Genomic DNA, 20,443 nt, shown 5'->3' on the forward strand with positions numbered 1-20,443 from the left:
AATGTTTTAATATTTTTTTTAAGCTTATGCTATGTAAATGGGAACATGTAACAAATATAAAATAGATGTTATCCCAATTTGGCTGTGAAAGTGGAAATACAATTTAAGGTTTGTAACTTATAATAAAGGTGAAATGCCTATTGTTCCTGCCAGTGTGCTCTGTAATACCAGGCTTCCTGTGTTGTCCTAACCACACCAGTGGTAGAGTTGTCAATTTTTGTGCACACTTTTCTCTAATGGGAACAGAACGCTGTGTCAACTCCTGGAGTGTCTGCAGTCCCATTGTCATCCTATGACATCACAGGCTAACACACCCATTGTTAAGCCCTGCGTGGGATGACTGACAGTGGCTCCTGTGGGGGTCACACTATCAAAGGTGAGTGTATTGGCACACAGTATCTCATGTAGAGCATGCAATTCCCTGCTGTACTTTGGTGTTTTCACCTGTCCCCCTTAGCCTCTTTTCCTTCTAGAAGCTGCAGAAGCATTGATCTTTCTGTACATTAGAAGTTTCTGCTGTGTGCTGATGCTCTAATTATTGACCCCAGACAAAAATTTAAAAAGATCCTGGGACAGGATTTTGTCTCTTTTGTGGGTGCTGGGACTCATCCCATGGATGCAAATGATGGGTAGGGGGTATAATAAATCTCACTGATACCAATGCTGGGTAGGGGGCACAGCATTTAAATCTCACTGACACTAATGCTGAGTGGGAGGTATATTAAATCCCACTCACACCAATGCTTGTTAGGGGCATATCAAATGCCATTTACACCGATGCTGAGTGGGGGGGTATATTAAATCCCACTGACACCAATGCTAAGGGGGATGAGTGCTTATTGAATCCCACTGGCACAAATGCTGATTAGGAGGTGTAGTAAATACCACTGAAAGAAATGCTGGGTAGGGGCATGTTAAATCCCGCTGCCACTAATGCTGTATGGAGGGTATAAGATCTTACCGACACCAAATCCCTCGTCCCTTAATGCTGTTTTTTTTTTTTTGCACTGACACCAATACCAGGGATCTACAGTATATGTTATGTATCCCAGTGACAGCAACAACTTTCCTTATTTTTTCTTCACAGTAACCACCAGCACTAGGATATTATTCCCTTCCAATTATGCAAGGGCATTCTTTCCCTCCAATAACGGCAACACTTTTTTTCTCCCACTGACCAGTAATATAATTGACACTATGTTCTGCTATATACTGCCGACCACTGCAGTCTGTAAGATGCACGGTTCTAACATAATTCTGACAAAGTTGTTCATTGTCTCAACAGTTGTTCGTTGCTTTGCAGTCCCTTTTATTGAAATTCATCATTAAAATGTATTTCCACTTTTGCAGTTAAAATTGGGAAAACCCCCACTATATGTTTTGTTATCTGTTCCCATTTACACAACATACATAAAAAAACTTTTTTTTTTTAATATTGTTTACCCTTTAGATGATTCTTTGGAGCAGGTCTTTGGCCAGACTGCAAGCTACTCTGAACAATTTTACAGTAAGTCTGTCTACAAACAAAGTAGGGACAGAGTGAGTTTGCCCTCATTAAAATACAATGCAGAAGCCAGGCTTCTAGATCTTTAACCCTTCATTAGGACAGTGTTCACATATAGTTTACAACTAAAAATTTAATCTGCCAGCGCATAACACACAGGGTTAAAATATTATAAACATTAACTCCCCAGTCTCTTTATAAAACAGAGGGTATTTCAGTTTTGAAGTGTTTAGAAAAGAGGTAAGCAGCAATGTTTATGTATTCATTTTTTAAGTTTTGCTATGTGAATAAAAAAAGTAACAAATATAAAGTAGGTGTTATCCTAATTTGGCTGCAAAAGTGGAAATAAATGTTAACCCTTTCAGTGCCAAGCCTTTTTTTTTTTTGCACACATGATATAATCCACATTTTAGGCCTCAAAATTACTTCAAACCCCAGGTTAAAACTTGCATGTGTCCGTGAAACGGCAACAAAATTCAGTACCCCAAAAAATCCATAAATGACAATTTAAAAGCCCCTACAGGTCATCAGTTTAGAGATACGCATAAATATTGGCCCTATGATTATTGCTCTCACTCTGACGTGCTCAGTAATATCCAACACATGTAGAGTGATCAACATTTTCGTACATAGGCGCACCCGATGCGTGTTTGCCTGAATGCGTGCATGCTCACAGGGGACTTTAAAACATTTTTTTAATTATTTTTACATTTATTTCATTCTATATTATTTTTTAAACCTTTTTTACTTTCATTGTTATCACTTAGGGGGGCATACAAGCCCCCATGTGATAGCATATTGGCAGTGACAGGTCCTCTTTAAGGTGATATTGGGGGTCCAAAAGACCACTAGTATCACCTTTCCACTTTAAATAAGCTATTGAAGTGCTGATCGCACTTCAATAGCTTGTTGCTCGGCTTCAGTAGCTGAGCAATGACAGCTCAGGGACCAGAAGTGATGCAATACGCATCGCTCCTGGTCCCAAAGAGCGAGGAGCAGATTGGTGAATGGAGGTTCACCTCTCTCCTCCCCAGCTTCCCTCCAGCACCTGCCATGTCGGACACAGCGGGGGTGTCGGGCGCAGAGGCCGGCACTTTACCGGCCCATAGAAGCAATCTGGTAGCAGCTGAGCTGCCAGAATTGCTTTTATTGTAAAGCTGGCTTTACAAAGGTAAACAGTCAGTTTACAGGGCAGTGCTGCCAATTACGTACTAGGTATGCCCATGGCCGTGAAAGGGTTAAGGTAGAATCAGACAAAATGTTAGCCCTCTGTCAATAATCTCTTTGCAGAAAAGCATATGTAATGGAAAAGTTTCCTTTAAAAAAAATGATCCTTTGGGTCTAGGTGTATGCCTGTCTGCAAGACAGTTGCTTGTGGCTCTGTAATTAAGGAGTATTTTTTGGGTGCAAGGACTGTGGGATAAGTGTGTAGTATAAGCAGTGAATATGTTCAAACTCTGTTTACCTTGCTTGACCATAACCCTTTAAACTGCACCCAATATTCAGCCCAATGTATCCACGCCCATATTTTGGTGTGGTACCCGTCAGTTGTGGGGGTGCTCTGCTTTACCATGTTCTAAAGATGGGAGGTATGCCAATGTCTAACAGTGAGCACAGCACAGACTTCAGTACTCAGAGGCTGAAAGTTTACATGTCTATACTATGTACTTTACATAATCCTGACCTCTGCACTATGTACATCACACACACCTGACCCCTGCACTCAATGTATTACTAACCCCTGCACTTTATACAGTACATACTCCTGACACCTGCACTCTGTATAGTACATGTTTCTGACCCCTGAACTCTGTACATAGCCTAATTGTTGGTCCCCCCACTGTTAGCGCTATTTTGACACACCCACAATACACCATGACATGTTGCTTGTGCTTCCTCTTCTTTTTTCTAGTGGTTATAATCTTGCTTGTGGTGTGTGATCATAATTTATTTCTGTGAGTGAATAGCTTATAATCTACCACACAGACTCACTGCATTCATAAAATGCCCCTAGAGTATAGCTCTTCTTTCTGGAGAGAACAGAGTGCCCTCAAGATGGGGAAACAACTATTTCCTCTGCTCATATCGTGAGTGTGTTTTTCCTTCTTTCAAGGAAGATGACAGCTACTCGACCCCTTAGCGACTCCTCCTCCCATTAGTCCCCAAACTTCTTATACTCCCATCATTATGCTTCCCAACAGAGAAGTCAAGTAGTCAATCCTAAATGGGATGGCTGCCATCTCAGCCCTTACACCTCCACAAACACACTTCCCTACCCCTGCCTCTGCGTAGGATCTGCTCTCTGCAGCAACAGCTCCTGCAGAAAACATTGCTTTGAATAGTCACAATCTATGGAACCACCTATGCAAAGCAGCAGTTGTAAAGTAAGGGGGAATGGAGCACAGAAGTGTGTTTGGAGAGGCATTGTTTGCTAAAGCCTGCCAGTGATGTCACTATCCTTAGTTAATTCAAGCTTGCATAGCAGAGAGAACATCTTATGCAGAATATTAAGCTGGCCATACACCTATAGATTATCTGCAGATTTTCTATGGTCAGATGGAAAAAGTGCAACAGATTCCTATATCTACGCTAAACTGTGTGGGTGGAGGAATCTCCCACTGGGCCAAGTAGTATCTTGCTAGTCGGCCCTGCTGTCTCTCAAAATACCGGAACAGTCTGATTGGATGCAGGCATTGTTCGGGTATTTTGAGAGCTAGCGGGGCCAAGTAGCAAGATACTGAAGCTTGTCCCAGTGGTAGACTCCTCCATCCACACAGTTTAGCGTAGATGGAAGAATCTGTTGCACTTTATACATCTGACCATAGAACATCTGCAGATAATCTATAGGTGTATGGCCAGCTTAATCCATGCTTCCCGAGCTGCTGAAGGCAAAGTGTAACAGGTGAAGTCACACAACAGCCAATCTCAGTGGAGGATCTCTCCCCCACTCCTGCCCTTATCAGCAGCAATTAGATGGTTGTGGTTGTGTGATCCTAGGAAAAAAAAAACTTCTAAAAGACACTTGCCATAGTTTTATTGGTATAACTGTGGTGTTTATATGTGTACATTACTGTACAGATAAACTTACGTCCCTTACTTTACAGATGCTTTAATGGCTCACTTATACAGCTGCAGCATTTTATGTCTCTTCTTAGGAAATATGCAAAACTTTTCTTCATTGTCTGTAAAAGAAATTGAAGTATAAACTCTTTAGTCGTGAGTAGTTCAAAGATAGCATTGTTCATATTTAGTCATTCGTCATTTAGACAGTGACTATAAGATCAACAGGCATGTAACTGTGTACTAGCACTAGGTTTATTTAAAAGGGTAAATGTGCAGTAACCCATACCAACCAGATTTGCATTAAAGTGAAGTGAGGAACCCTGGTCTGCTGGTTGCAGGATTTTACACATTGTTACTGCACTTTTCCCTGATAAATAAGCTTGTTCATTTATTTATTTATTTTTAATAAAAAAGATCTAGGGCCAGATATATTTTGACATACTTTATATCATTATTTCATATAAATGTAATCTGAAAAAGTCACCTAAAAACGTAAACATGCGAAATACGTGATGGTTGATTTCCTTCTTTGCTCATGCTCTAAAGCAGGGGTGGACAACTCTGGCCCTCCAGCTGTTGTGAAACTCCAAGTCCCATGAGGCATTGCAAGACTGACAGTTACAGGGATGACTCCCAGAGACAGAGGCATGTTGGGATTTAAAGCACAACTAGGGGGACTGGAGTTGCCCACCCCTGCTCTAAAGTGTATTTCCACCTTTGCAGTCATATTTGAGAACTCCCACAATACATTTGTTATGTGTTCCCATTGACGCAGCATACTTCAAAATTATTCTTTCAAAAAAAATGTATCATCTTTTTAGCTGTTTCTTGGAGCAGGATTATACCTAAACCTCTACATACAAGTTTGCAGATAAGGGTTAGACCAAGTAAAAGACACAAATTTATAGTGCTCATTTTTTCCCCTTATTCTTTCTAGTTCCCAGTGAATTCAACAAACGAATTTACCAAGGAGTCCGGGTGAAGCATACAGTCAAGGATCTTCTCGCAGAGAAAAGATCAAGACAGACGACTGGTTCAAGGCTAAATGTAAGTTAGATTCCATGATGTATTTTTCATTTCTGGTCTTTTTAGGAGTGCAAACTGCAGACCCGATGGATATCTGCAATCTCTTTGGCTTACAGTGACAGAGTATGGGCTCAAGACATATTGTTTAAGCTCATGGGAGGAGCCAAGAGTAGAATTTCCAAGCTCCTAAATCATGGGCCTAAGGTCTGCGACTGTGTGAAATCCAGTAGAGGACCTGCTTTTGTTAAAAGGGTGCAGAATTGTTTTTTAGGAATACTACATCACAGTCCTCGGCACCCTCTTGCATTGTAGGGCTTGATAATTTCACACCACAATCAATTATGTCCTCTATATAATAGAGGAATCCTCAATGGACACTATATACTTCCAAACTTGACTAGGGCCTGGGATTTCTATTAATAGCACACAGTTGGAGCCCTTACCAATTATACAGAATGTTTTGGTTCAGCCTGTCTGAGCAAATCAGTGACTCCTGGCAGACATTCCCTGCTGCCAATTCACTGCAAATTTAAAGTAGAAGTAAAGTGACAAAAATAATTTGTGGGAGGTCAGGATTTTTGGCAGAAGTGACATGCCAAGAGTCTTCTGTCAAAAAAATCTTCCTCTCTCCCCCAGTGATTTTTTTTGGACATCAGGGCAAAACCCCACCCTTATACACAGGGGTATACATCTACTTTCAGTTCAGGCAATTTCCTCATCACATCACAAAGAGTATATAGAGTATATACTTTTTCAAGAAGGTTACAAACCACTAAGGTGTTGAAATTGCTTAAGAGTATACTAATAATAATAATAATACGCCAGCACAGTGGCTTAGTGGTTAGCGCTTCTGCCTTGCAGCACTAAGGGTCTTTAGTTTGAATCTCTATCAGGACACTGTGCTTGTGTGGGTTTCCTTTGGGTACTCCAGTTTCCTCCCACACTCCAGAGACATGTTGGAAGTTTAATTGGCTTCAGTCTAAATTGGCTCTGTGTACATGTGAAAAAGGAACCTTAGATTGTAAACTCCTTGAAGGTAGGGACTGATGTGAATGTACACTATGTAAAGGACTGTGTAAATTGTCAGCATTATATACAGGTGAAACTCGAAAAATTAGAATATTGTGCAAAAGTTCATTTGTTTCACTAATGCAAATTAGCCGTCTACCAGGAGATTTTGGAGCACTTCATGCTTTCTTCCGCAGACGAGCTCTATGGGGATGCTGACTTCATTTTCCAGCAGGACTTGGCACCTGCCCACACTGCCAAATAATTTCTGAGATTGTGGATCTGGGTTTTCATGAGCTGTAAGCCATAATCATCACAATTATGACAAATCACGGCTTGAACTATCTTGCTTTGCATGTAATGAGTCTATCTCATATATTAGTTTCACCTTTTAAGTTGCATTAGTGAAATAAATGAACTTTTGCACGATATTCTAATTTTTCGAGTTTCACCTGTAAATACCTATAATACAAAATAAGCGCCTAGTTCTACTTTCCTTCAGAACCACATTGGGAACATAAGAGGGAAATAATAATGCAATAAACCAAAGACAGAGGGGTCTGTTCACGAAGCTGCTGACGGCAGCCGAGTGAATAACCGACCCGAAGTGAAGTGAGCTGTTCGGCTATTCACTTCAGGCTTGTACGGCTGATTTCAGCCGTATAGCGGCTGAAATCAGCCGTACATCGGGTAACTTCGTGTGGCTTTGGGTCGGCCAAACATGCTCAGCATGTTCGGCCGACCAGAAGTGCAGAAGGAGTTCGACTTCCGCAGGCTACTCGCTGCTGTTCGGCCTATTCTCATAGATGGCGAACAGCAGTGAGTGAATAGCAGAGCGGCATTCGGCTTGGCTATTCTGCTCGGTACCTCTGTGGTACTGAGCAGAATAGAAAAAGAGTTAAAAAAGTAGAAAAAATTAAATATAAAACGATTGGGCGGAGCTAGCACTGACAGCTATCTCCGCCCAACTGTTTTCTATTTGCCTGGCGGTTCTGCTGCCGTCAAAAAAAGAAAAAAAAATACACCATAGGAATGCATAGCTAGATTCCTATTGGCTATTTCACTTTGCAATAGCCAATAGCAAACTAGCTATTGCACCCGCCCTCTGCTGCTGTCGATCACCAATGTTACTTGGCTAGACACTGCTGATTGACAGCAGCAATAGCTAGTTTGCTATTGGCTATTGCAAATTGAAATAGCCAATAGGAATCTAGCTATGCATTCCTATGGTGTATTTTTTTTTTCCTGACTGAGGGCGGCCCCATGTCAGAAAAAAAAAAACAGATCACAAGGAAAGGTTTACCCTTTCTGAGGGAAAGTGTTTCTCTCACGGGCGTATTAGACTTGCAAAGCATCCGGGAGAGTAATGATAGATGCCGTCCCTGGTTACCAGGTAACCAGGGACGCCATCTGTCATTACACACTGAGAACACGGAGAGGCCGCTGTGATATCATAGCGGCCCTGCAGGGTTCTCAGTGTGTAATGACAGATGGCGTCCCTGATTACATGGTAACCAGGGACGCTGATCTCTCTGCTAGTGGCCAGAGCCAGCCGTGAGATGATGACTGGCTCCGCCCAGCTGTCAGAAGCAGGCTGTCAGCTGGCCAATGGCCGGCCGCTCGACCAGCTTCGGCTTTCACCTCGGCTCAGTCGAGCAGAGGCATATGCCTTCGGCTCGACTGAGCCGCTTGGCCAACTTTGGGAGCTGTACGGGCTATAGTGAATATACTGAACCGAAGGGGTCCTGGGGCCGTAGCTAACCAGGAGATCAACCGAAGCTACGGCTAGATCCTTCAGCAGCTTAGTGAATAGACCCCAAATTGTTACTTGGCCAGACAAGAGTGAACCTGTTTATATTTTTCCGAAGAAGTATTACTAGTTAGATATTTCTATAAATTCAAGATTTAACCTGTGCAACAGAAAATAGAGACTTCAAAAGTAACCAGTTCCATTTATATTTTGTTCATTTAGCTGGTAATTTAGGTACAGGCATGACAAAGAACAATTCATTTTCCCTCAAAACTTAAATATCTGTACACGCTTTTAAAGTTTGCAAGTGGAATCATTTTGTGTGCGACAAATGAGGTACTTGTAATATTTAGCAAACTGTTATTTTTCCTTTAAAGAGTAAAACCAGCAAGCCTTTCTGTACCTATCCATGTTCAGTAAAGGGTCTATAATGATCAATCACAGCAGAAACTGATAAAAGAGCTTTTAGTGATCTTTGATCTTTCCTTGCTCATTATTATCAGTAGCATTTAAATGTTTTTAGTGATGGGTATACATGTACACACTGTCTTTTTACAAGGGCATATCCAATTTAAAAGTCATACAAACAATTTATTTTCTGTTCCATATTTTTAGGCAGCCTTTAGCTCTTTGGCAATTGGCTTTGATAATACATAAACCCTGTTAAAGCAATGGAATTAGATGTATCCTAATCCATGAAATGGCAACATGTTTGTGATGAAAAATATGTATGTTAAAGTGTAAAAGCTTTCAGAGCTTTATGAATGAGATGAAAAAGGATGACGCTTTGTGCAGTTTACTGCTTGTCCAAACGTCTGTTGTATTGTTGCAGAAAACCCTTGCTTCATCTTTCATCGGTCCTTGTAGTTTGCGATATGGTAAACACTGCTTTTAAAGCAACTCTTTTATTATAGAGGTTTTTTTTTTTCCTTTCTGGACAGCTGCTGCTCTTCAGAAAACTCATGATGGGCAAATTTCATTCAAATCTTAACCTTTGAATTTGTCTGCTGCATGTGGCAGGAACTTTCTGTTTACACTATGCAAAAACTGCACAGTTCGTCATCTCCTGTGTCTCGTAATTATAAATAATTGGACATAACTGATGTTACCGCTTCTTGCTGTTTGTGTTTGTCATTTTTTTGGCTTACTATAAATAAACAGCACTGGTTTATACTGTTTGTGAGAGAGCATATCCATATTTTTTCTTCTGTGTGTATTTATAATTTATGGTTAAAAGGGTTGAACAAATTATTAACCTAAATAAGAAGCTGCAGGGAATCTACCACAAGGTTCATGGGTACTGGTTGCCACACTTTGTGCCAATCTGTGTCACTGTGGAAGCACGAGTGCATTTATTGTTGGTTTGGCTTACCGTGTCATAACTCTTAGTAGCTCTGTAAACCAGGACACATCTTGCCCGCCTCTTGCATAAGCCAATCGGAAGGAATTAAAAAGAACTGAACTCATTGGTTTTTAAAAACAATTAGAAATGTCTGTTCCCCTCCCCTTCTAAAAAGGATTGAATGCTCATTGCATTCAGGGTATGATATAAAAGGGTATGATATAAAAGGGGAACAGAGGAATATGAACCTTCATCCAGGGTCCCGTTCTGGTTGTTTGTGGGTGGACACTCTAATATAATCGCATATCATGCAGAACCAGTGGTGGCTAATGATCCTGCTTTGCATGTGATGACATCAGCAAGACCAGTCAGAAACTGTCAAGAAGGATAGCTTTGTAGTACCAGCAGGGAGAAAGACCACAACACTATAGATGAAGGTAACCAATACTCTGATTTCTCATATCCTCTACATAAAAATGAGCATTAGATACATTATTAGCTGGGGGAGGCATTTTCATGATTAAAAAGTCTGGAGTTAGCTTTGAAAAATTAATAAAAAAATGAATAAGCACTCCAGGCATATAAAAACCTGACAGAGGATAGTGTCTTTTAGTTAGGCAGATGTTTACATTGAGGGTTGTTTTTCGAACAAATTAGTGTTAAACATAATTAGGTGCACTTTTAATGCACAGTAGACTATCTCTCATTTAGCCGTCATGCCTGTAATCCAGGAAGCAAACTTGGAAAGCAGTTTTGTAAAGGTCTGTAACAGATTTAGCACTGCAGAATATCATTAAAAACACAATTAAAAAGTGGTCCAGGGCAGGTTTTATATTGTCACAGCGATCTTGTTGAGCAGAAATGGGAAGAATTTTTGAAGCAAGCTGCCATTTTATAGTACATTTGTATCATAATCTGTCTCACTATTTACCATTGTCTTGATATATGTCCCACATTGGCTTAGTGGTCAAATCCTGGTCAGGACACTATCTGCCAGGAGTTTGCATGTTCTCCATTGTGCTTGTGTGGGTTTTTTGGTTTCCTTCCACACTCCAAAGACATGCTGGAAGGATAATTGGCTTCTGTCTAAATTGGTCTTGTATGCATGTGATAAAGGGACCTTAGAGTGTAAGCTCCTCAAGGGCATAGACTGATGTGAATGCATTGTAGGTAAAAGTGCTGCATAAATATCAATAATAGTAAATACTATTCATAGAAATACAGACTGTTATATTCATGCTCATAGGCAGGCTCTAGCTGCCCATTGATGTTTTGATTCAGCAACTATTTCAAGCTGAGTGAATCTCTGATACTGTTTCAGATTGTGCAAGCATTTCTTGTCAAGCATCAATGTCTTTCTACCAAACATTGGGATAATATATTTCCAGACAGTCAACTGTTTTAAATTGTAGAATCTGAATTAACTTGTGAACTTTGTGAACTAAAAGCTGTAGTTATTGATGAAGACTTAGGGGTCTATTCACAAAGGGTGAAGAGTTTGGAGAAGGCAGGAGAAGTGAACAATCTAGGACAACACAGCTGAACTGGAAAGTGAGCTGAATTGGAGAATTTTTCAAAATCGGCTATTTTGTCCTAGATTGTTCACTTCTCCTGCCTTCTCCAAACTCTTCACCCCTTAGTGAATAGACCTGTTAGCGTCTTTTCACTCTTGCTGTTTTTCTTGCAAATTTCCATGTAAAACCAAAAGCAATGAAAACTGTTTTTAGAAATGCTCTTGACATTTTAGTCCAAGAAGATGATCATTTCCTCAGTGAACTAAAAGTTTAGAAAATGGGTTTTGTATTCACAAAATGTGTGGCTGTTTCAATAGCCACAGTGCTACAGTATATTGGGCACATATGTAAACCTGAAACGAATTCACTTTTGGTAATTAGTGGGCAGGGTTATGGCACAGGTTCTCAGTAAGATGTCCAAGGCACATTGCTGTTGAAATGATTGTAAAATGCAGGAATAGCATTGGTTGAGAAACTTCCAGTATGACAGATAACACTCCATTAGTTTAGTTGGTGAAAGAAGCTAGACTTTACCTGATTAATGGGCAGCAGCAGCATCTTAGCTAGGTAAGCAATTGGTAGATTGGCCTGGGGATGTATGTAAGCTTACTTTTGACTTACAATTCACTCATCTCAAATAATTTCCTCATCCTGTTGGTTAAAATAGAATCAGACAAAGTTTACTTCATTTTCTTTAGGTAAGAAATTACAAGATTGTGTGTGCTGTGTCAGCAGAACTTATAACTTGTAACCAATAATTATTTTCTGGTGATTATGCTATCTCTGAGACTTACCATGTACAACACCCTGAAAAAGGGAGAGATTGTTTTTGAGCCCCCGAAATGCATTGGCTGTTTTGTGTTATCCGTGTTATCCTGTTATGAACTAATACTAATATTAAAAGAATTTGGACTCTTGGACCTTGTTTGTGTTGCTCTCATTATACTTTCTACATGTGGATCCTCAACTCTGGCTTCCCATTTTAAAGGGGTGTCCTGTTGAGTGGAGAGTAGACTGAAGCCATTGCGCTTTGCTATAATCTGACAGACTTACCAAAAATTGAAATCCAGCACCTAATTTTCAGGAGATTGTTACAGGCATTAAATGGCAGTTGACTGCGCATAAACAATCTAGGCACCAAATGAAGCTTGTAACCAAAAATCTTGCATGTTTTTGGTGAAGAAGTGAAGGGGAAAAATAATAGTTATCCGTCAGGAAAATCCATTGTGCAATATTGACTTTCCCCTAAGTAGTTTCAGCAACAACCACAGTCATGCAGGTGTCTACAAACATATACATGTTCCCTGATTGGACCATTCTCTCACATCTGTAGGCACCTTTTGGTTATAAATATTATCTTATCAGTGCCACAAATTTCACCTAGGCTGCAAAGCAAAGATAATGGATATTCACCTACTCTTGAATAAAGTTAGAAACTGTGTATCAAACTATGAAGGTAAGGTGATGCATTTAAATGCTTAACATTTTTCTAATGTCAGAATTTAAAAATAGTTGATAAATGTTTATCAACCATTTATAAATTCTGACATTAGAAAAATGCTTGTGCCAAAAAAAAAAAACATTTTAGTTCCCTACTCTTCGAGTGAAAGCAGCTGTGCATGATTGATAAACAGATTATTTTTAGCCTAGTTTCAATTTTTGAAAAACTGTATTTTTAAAAGCAACAGACCACATTTATTATTCTCTTAGCTCATAATGATTGAGTAATCTTTCCAAGAATGTTATATGTGTTTGCAATCTACATTTGTAGTCTTTGTACATCAGCTGTTCATGTACATTTGTCTGTACATGAACAGAACATGAATATGAACTTTTTCAAAGACTATGTCAGAATTTAACATACGTTTTAGGAATAAATTCAATTTTCATTCATTGGTCACATATTGTATAAAACTATCTACAATATGAACTGTGTGTAAAATTTTAATCCAATTAATAGCATGATCAGTTAGGATTTAGCACTGCATTTATTATGGGGACTCCAACCCTTAACAGCACTGACTGGTCCAGTTTAGAGACCACAGTAGCCATTTCACTGGTCATGTTACTGGCGAGCTGCCAGCAGTATTCTTCTATCATGGCCATTGGTACACTTCAACACTATCTACTCATATGTTGTTTTTTTTTATTATTTTGTCTAATAAAGTACCTCAGAGCTGCATCAGGTTGGTGAACTCTAGTCCTTCCTTTCAGCTTAAAGTATATGCCCTGCCAAAATGTTTTTCTTAGTTTTGGATATAGTGAAGAAGGGTTTGAACCCCTCACAGTTTGTTTTTATTCTACCTGGGGCTCATTGAGAGGGACTTATCTTCCCTGTCCCCCTGACTGCAATTTACCACAGAGCAAGTGAGGCTAAATTGCTCTGTGGGTGAGTGAGTGAGCATTGTGACCCTGGGACAGAAAGTGTGTCAATTACAGTACTACTAGGCAAAAATAAAAAAAGTTTGAAAAAAGAAAATTGATGGAGCTACCACATGGACAAGGACTGATAAGATGCAACATATTACATTTATGTTTTGAGATTTAGATATACTGTAAGTCCTTGGTTCTCAACTGGTGGGTCGTGAACCAAAAGTGGCTCGCCACATGCCTTCCACTTTTCCAGATGAAAGGCTCCTCAGCCTCCCCCTAGCACAGCACTGTCAGTTCTTGGGCCAAGCAGCCATTTAAAATATGCTGCCCGGCACCAAGTGTCGGCCTAAGGTGCAGTGGGCTGGGGCTATGGCCACGAGGGAGCTCCATCCATACATGCTTTGCTTACAGCTCCCTCGCATGTCCTGTAGAGGTGCCTGGGCCAGAATGACATCACATTCTGGCTTCTGGCACCTCTACAGGGCATGAAAGGGAGTTGTACAAGCAATGCACATATACATGGAGCTCTGTCACAGCAGAGCAGTCCACACTGTATGCCAGGCTGAGGATCCACTCCAATTCTCGTAAGGTAGGAAGACTGGGTGGATCTTAAAAAAAAGAAAAAAAACATTTTTGGAGTGTGTACGTGTGTGGTTGAGAATTTCTGTGAGTATGTGAAATGGTGTCTGTGGTTGTGTGTGACTGTCAGTGTTTTTGAGGGCCCGTTCACACTAGTACAGTGCGGTAATCAAACTATCCCATGCGATTATCGCACTGTACCATGCAATCGCACCTACTACACGTTCTGGTGTGGGTAGTGCATTGCTTTGCTATTTATTTGAATGGCATCCCAAACATACCTCCCGTCCACAGTTCAATCGTCCACACCAGAATGCGCGGTACCGCAATGTTGTGCGTTACATTGCAGTGCGACTTGGGTCGCGACCTAATGACCAAGGACAAATGTGGGTCTGAAGGTTACACAGGTTGAGATCCACTGCTGTAAGTGAACTTGTTGCTTAACCTTGCATGGGCAAAGAACATGTTTACTTTTAATTATTATTATTATTATTATTATTATTATACAGCATTTATAGCGCCAATGGTTTGCACAGCGCTTTACAATATAAGGAAGACATTACAGTCACAATACAATTTAAGACAAGATGGTAAGGATGGGTGAAAGGGCATTCTGGAGTTTGGCCTATATAAAAAATGATAATGTGTTTCTCTGTAATTCTGTATAACTATGAACCCCTTTGTTGTACAATCTTCCCTATATCTCTTTATCCATTTTGATTTTATACATGTAAGACTGAAACATAATTATCTTTGACTGCTAAGATTTCAAAATAAGCTGATACATTGCATCATGGTATAATTGTGAATAGCTGAGTGAAGTTTAAACTATGTCTTGCATTTACAGGGCAGTACCAATGTTTCCCAGACTCCATTTGTCCAAATGTCAGGTAGGCATTTTATTCAAGTTATAATAAATTAAAGCATGTCTAGCCTTTGGCAAAAAGAGAACATTTAAAAATGTTTTATTTAACTTTATTACTATGGCTACAGTGAAGAATTTATAAACAGGTACATGTTCACCCTTTCAAACATTTTAATGTTTTATTTCTTTTCTGAATATGGCATTTCTTCAAACTAAACTCCAGACAGATGGAAAAACACAAATAAATGTAATTATATATATGTGTGTTAAATGCAAGTAGTACAATACCAGAGTTTGTCTTTATATCAGTCTTCTGTAATCTGAAATATTATGGATTCAATTTTATTAACCCCTTCAGTGGTGCTACCCCTGCACCGCACAGATTTAAGTGCTCGTTTGTGTCTAGGTGCTAAATACTCACCCGATCCTCGGAGCTGGTTTGTTTTTAGGTTGATCCCTGGTGCATCTCTCCCTCTCATCTGCAGTGGTCTAAGGTTCCACGAGTCATCTGGTCCTAAACATAATGTATAGTAGGGATGCACAGATACTTTTCGAGTACCAGTGCAGATACTTGGCATTTTCAGAACTACTAGGGTTGCAGCGGTTGCAGCTGGGACCTGGCTCTGGCGCTCCACCACTGTCCTGAAATCATTAGTCTGTATTGTTTTAGAAAAACTGTCACATGACAATACACAAACATGTATCAGTACTCGTACTTGTAAGTACTCGGCAAGTTTCAGTACTCGTGCTCGCAAAAGTGGTATCTGTGCATCCCTTTATTTATAAAAACAAAATCATACATTAAAACAGAGATGAACAAATCCCAGGAGCTCCGTGTGCTCCTTACAAATGACAGCTGCCTCCTAATTTTTGAATTTTTCTCTAGTCTAGTCTTGGAGCTCAAAAGTATCGGTACATGTACTCGTACTTGTACTGAGTACTGTACTTGGTATGTGTGCAACCCTAATGTATAGGACATGAGTACACCAAGGGACATACCATCGCTGCAGCGAAGGTGAAGACAGGCTGGAGGGAGCACTGGGACAGCTGGCTGACTCCACAGTTTGGGTGAGTATAACTTTTTATTTTAACACCTAGACAAAAATGAGCACTTAACCCTTTCAGTGTGGGGGAAGTCCCACTGCAAGGGTTGAGAACAGTTTTACCCAGAGTTCAGTATAGACATCTATACTGATCTGTCAGTTAGTAAATTAGTGATGTTTAGGGAGACTGAAGGGATGATCTAAAGAGTAGAGAGATAGATTTGGGCATCATCAGCATAAAGATGGTATTGGAAGCTGTGGGAGGCTATCAACTCTCCAAGGGAGGAGATGTATATAGAGAATAGAGGGGGTCTAAGGACAGGGCCTAAAGGACTTCTATGGAAAGAAGACAAATAGCGGGGAGGTTTTTAATTTTTTTTAATTCTCCTTGCATGCAATTGGATATTGCATGCAAGGAGAGACACGGAGGGTTTAATAACCCTTTCATTGAAATTATTAAAAGTAATTAATCTTCATAAACAAAGAATAAGGATGTGAACTTGTATTCATAGGCATGTTACTGCTAAGTGGTTTCACTCTTGCATGGTGGCATTGCCAGAAGAAACAGCAGGGAAACTTGCTCTATGCCAAGATGAAGATCACCATAGAGTGCTCAAGGACTGTCATGATTGTTTTAATACATTGTGGCTTCTTATTTTAAATAACTTTTGGGGACTTCTGATCCAAATCATTCTATAGCTCAAATGGACGGATTCTCTACCCACGTCTTTTCTCCTCAATGCACCTGTCAATGATCTCAAGAAGAAGCATGCTGCCTTTGCCTATAGGCACAGGTGAAAAGCCTGTTGACACAAGCCTTTGCATTGATTGACTATATCTGTCTTTACTGATATGATAGCTACAGGTTTATATGGCCCTGCATATGTTGCTTTACCGCTTTTGACTATCAGCTTCAACAACCAATGTCACTGTGGCAAATGTATTTAATCCATCCAATCTTTAATCGTATTCTTCCTATCTAGTGGAGTTACAGGAGATAAGTTCTAACTTATTTTTCATAATAAATAATAATACATACTAACCAACTTGATGTTTTTTTTATTGTTAAATCCATGCAACATAAAGAGGTTTATAAAGAAAAAATGTTTAGCCACAACATCTACTATTACATGCATATTACTATACGGGGCACATTTTCACCTCTGTGCTCTAAGTGTGCTTTCCCAAACTTTAAGGGCCCACACTGCATCATGGTAAGACATGAAAAAATGTTTTTGCGTTTGCACATTATTTGCGAAAGCGGGTACATTTTTTAATGTGCTATAGTACACTGCCTTTATGCATCACTGGGCCAGGTATGTGGGTATGAAGCCCTTGTTCCCATCAACATGGGGACAATTTGCCTTGCCGGAGGGAGGGAAGGTTCAGCCCCCACCCCCGGCAAGGTACACTCCCATTGCTCTAGCCATTGAGCCTGGTATGGGTGCTCCCTGCCACCCCCCTTGCATTTGAGTACTCTTTTTGGAGCAAGGGCAGCTCACAGCTGGCACCCATGTCTTGCCCAGACTGGATGACAGAGTGGGTTGGAGCAGTGAATTATATCTGGGACTAAGAGCCCAGTCTGTGCTGCCATACATATACGTACAGTTGGGGTTAGGGGGTTAAGCATCAATAAACCCCCTTGCTTAAAGGAGAAGGATGGAGAGAGTTAAATATACTCTTCCCAATACTTAGAGTCAGCACAGAATGCTGCAGCTGTCTATACCAAAAGCTGACCCATCATGTATCGGCTGATCACTCAGCTCATGGTCTCCTCCCTGCAGAGAGCTGTGACTGTCAGTCTTCACACAATGCAGTGATTTTTCCCTCCCCTCTTTGTTTCTCCAGCACTAATTGGTGGGACAGACAGGGGAGGGGGCAGGCACAAGTGGCTTTGGCTCTAGAGAGGCAGAGCCCGCTGTCATCAGACACCTGGGTAGAACCTGATAATCTTGTCAGGATCCCTCCCAGTGCAGCGCAGATCTGCGCTGTCAACAGATAGCAAGGCAGTACCCCTCTGTATGAAGACTTTGGTTCACAGTAGTACATCAGTAAATGTATTTCTGTGACCTAAAAGAGATGTAAAACCCAAACAAAAAAGGTTTGACTTTACTTCCCTTTTAACAACTGCTAACACATAATGGACACAGAGTGCATTGTTTTTAATTAGTTGCTTGACCATACCACGCGCATAGTCATGTGTTGACGCTAGTTGTGTTAATGAGACTCCGTGCATTTTGCTTAGTGGCTTTGAAGCACACATGCACTTTAAGGATGTACCGAAAAAGACAATACTGGCGCCCCCGGTTTGCAGAAGGATGCTGATTTGGTGATCCCCTCAGACTTCCCCTGCTGGAGATTTTATATTTCATCGTTTCTTTTATGCTTGCGATCATTGGCTTTCGTGTAAGTACAATTTCAGTTGTGTGTTGTACTAATTAAATAAACTTTTTACACTATGGAGGCGCTCTGTTTTGCTTTTATTTTAAGGATGTGTTGGGGTGCCATTCACAATGTATGTCACCACATTGCACCAGCACATGTAACATGCATTGCCACGCATTGTGCAATCATATATGTTATTGCAACACAGTGGTATAAATGAGCCCTTGGACTTGCAATACAAGAAGGAGCACAACCACTGTGTATCCCTGCAAAATAGGAACCAGAGAGAGAGAAGGTAAAAACAGTTAGGTGCCTCAGTGATTACACACTGATAATAATATTTACATCAGTGTCATCTCATTTACATCTATAGGTTATTAAGATTGAACTTTTAGCACAGAAGTAGACACGGCCCTTATTAGAGACTAATATGATCTCTTCTGCACTAAAGCAACATACCAAATCTCTCTGCATTTTACAGTATATTTCATTTAAATGGTATTTTATTTTGCAATACAAAATGTAACCATCTGTAAACGATTAATATATTCTGCCAGGTTCACCTGTGCTGTCTGGATATTACAGCGTCCGAAGATCTTTCCTTCCCGAATCTGAGTTCCATGCTGCCAAGCAATACTCTAATGACATCTACTCATCATCTCTGGGGCCAAAGTCAATAGGCTGTGATTCAGCAACTATACAAAGCTACCCACCACTGCTCGAGCCTTATTTCTCTGACTCTATAGGTGACTACAGAAGTACATCAGTAACATCTGCTGGTAGCTCGCTGTTCAGTGCTTCATCGCTGCCACCTCTCCTACCTCATTTCTCTGGTGATCCATCCCATTATCTGTTGGTAAGAATTTCTAAATTATACTACACTACTACATTAAAGTGACTCCTTAAATAATGATTGTTTCTGCGCTCTCAAACTACAATGATCCCATCAAGCTGCAGCTCTTCAATAATATCATAATAAAAACTTTAATAAAGACACAATAAGCATGATTTACCTTTCCATAAAAAAGGGGACTTAAAAGAGTAGAGGTTTTGTCTATAATTAGTGGATGGTGAGGGGAATTATTTATATATAATTTGAAAGGGTGCTGGGATAGTGTTTGCATATTAAACACTGAAAAATTCACTGGAAAAAGGAATTTATTGCTGAATGGATGATGCTAGCAGTGGCGTCACAAGGGGGATGCCGGTGGTCATGGACCTAGAGCCCAACAGTTGCATGAGTAGAAGAGGGAACCCGGTCACATATCTTATCTCTACTCTCTTTGTCGGCATCCATCCCCAAGGCGTTTTTTTTATTGATTTTATAAGCGGTTTTACGCGCATCAGCATGCATTTGTCAAGCTTTTTACAAGCATTGTGCATTTTTTTACTTGTGCTATCCTTCATTTTGTTCCCTAGCATTTTTTGCAGTGGAAGCCTGGCTCTTGCACGACAAAGCTATCAAAAACATGTTTCCAGGCATTTTCAATAAAGTCTATGGGGCCAAAAGCACAGAAATCCACAGAACAGTAGCTCATGTACTTTTTCCAGGGACAGGTTTTTTGCTACAGGCGACATAATGGTCAGGTATGAACAGGAGCCATAGAAAACAGTGGGATTCCTTATGTTCAGCGTTTTGTCACAAATGTGTATTTGTGTGTGTGTTATGCTTGAAGCTCCACAAGAGCAGATTGGGTGTGGCAGACATAATGCGTGTCTTGCAGATTTGTAGCGGCTCCTCTCCTGTACTGAATTTACTTACTCTAAATTCACAAAGCTGCAGCAAGTTAGATAGAGCCCAGGGGCGGACTGGGCCTGGGGGCAGGGTGGCAATTGCCCCCCGGGCCTCTCTGATCCCACCGCGAACGGCCCCTTGACCCCCGGCCGCTGCCACCTGCACCCGGCCGCCCGCCCTCTGCATCTGACGCGGCTCTGTGAATGGGGCGGCCGCTGCTCCTCGAGGAGGTGCTCGGGAGGTTCCAGCAGGGGGC

At 40.7% G+C, this 20,443-nt stretch overlaps 1 protein-coding gene across 1 annotated transcript in view; it reads left to right on the top strand.

Moving 5' to 3' along the window:
• The first annotated feature begins 336 nt into the window (after nt 1–336).
• CUNH11orf53 (chromosome unknown C11orf53 homolog) overlaps nt 337–20,443 on the top strand; it is a 27,596-nt gene continuing 7,489 nt past the window's right edge. Inside the window, exons 1-5 of the mRNA XM_018567796.1 lie at nt 337–376; nt 1,451–1,507; nt 5,505–5,614; nt 15,007–15,049; nt 19,010–19,308. Of these exons, the coding sequence (XP_018423298.1) occupies nt 337–376; nt 1,451–1,507; nt 5,505–5,614; nt 15,007–15,049; nt 19,010–19,308 (549 nt within the window). The remainder of the gene's footprint in view (nt 377–1,450; nt 1,508–5,504; nt 5,615–15,006; nt 15,050–19,009; nt 19,309–20,443) is intronic.

The sequence above is a fragment of the Nanorana parkeri genome, unplaced genomic scaffold, assembly GCF_000935625.1.
Source record: "Nanorana parkeri isolate BGI_ZX_2015 unplaced genomic scaffold, ASM93562v1 scaffold1094, whole genome shotgun sequence".
Lineage (NCBI taxonomy): Eukaryota > Metazoa > Chordata > Amphibia > Anura > Dicroglossidae > Nanorana > Nanorana parkeri.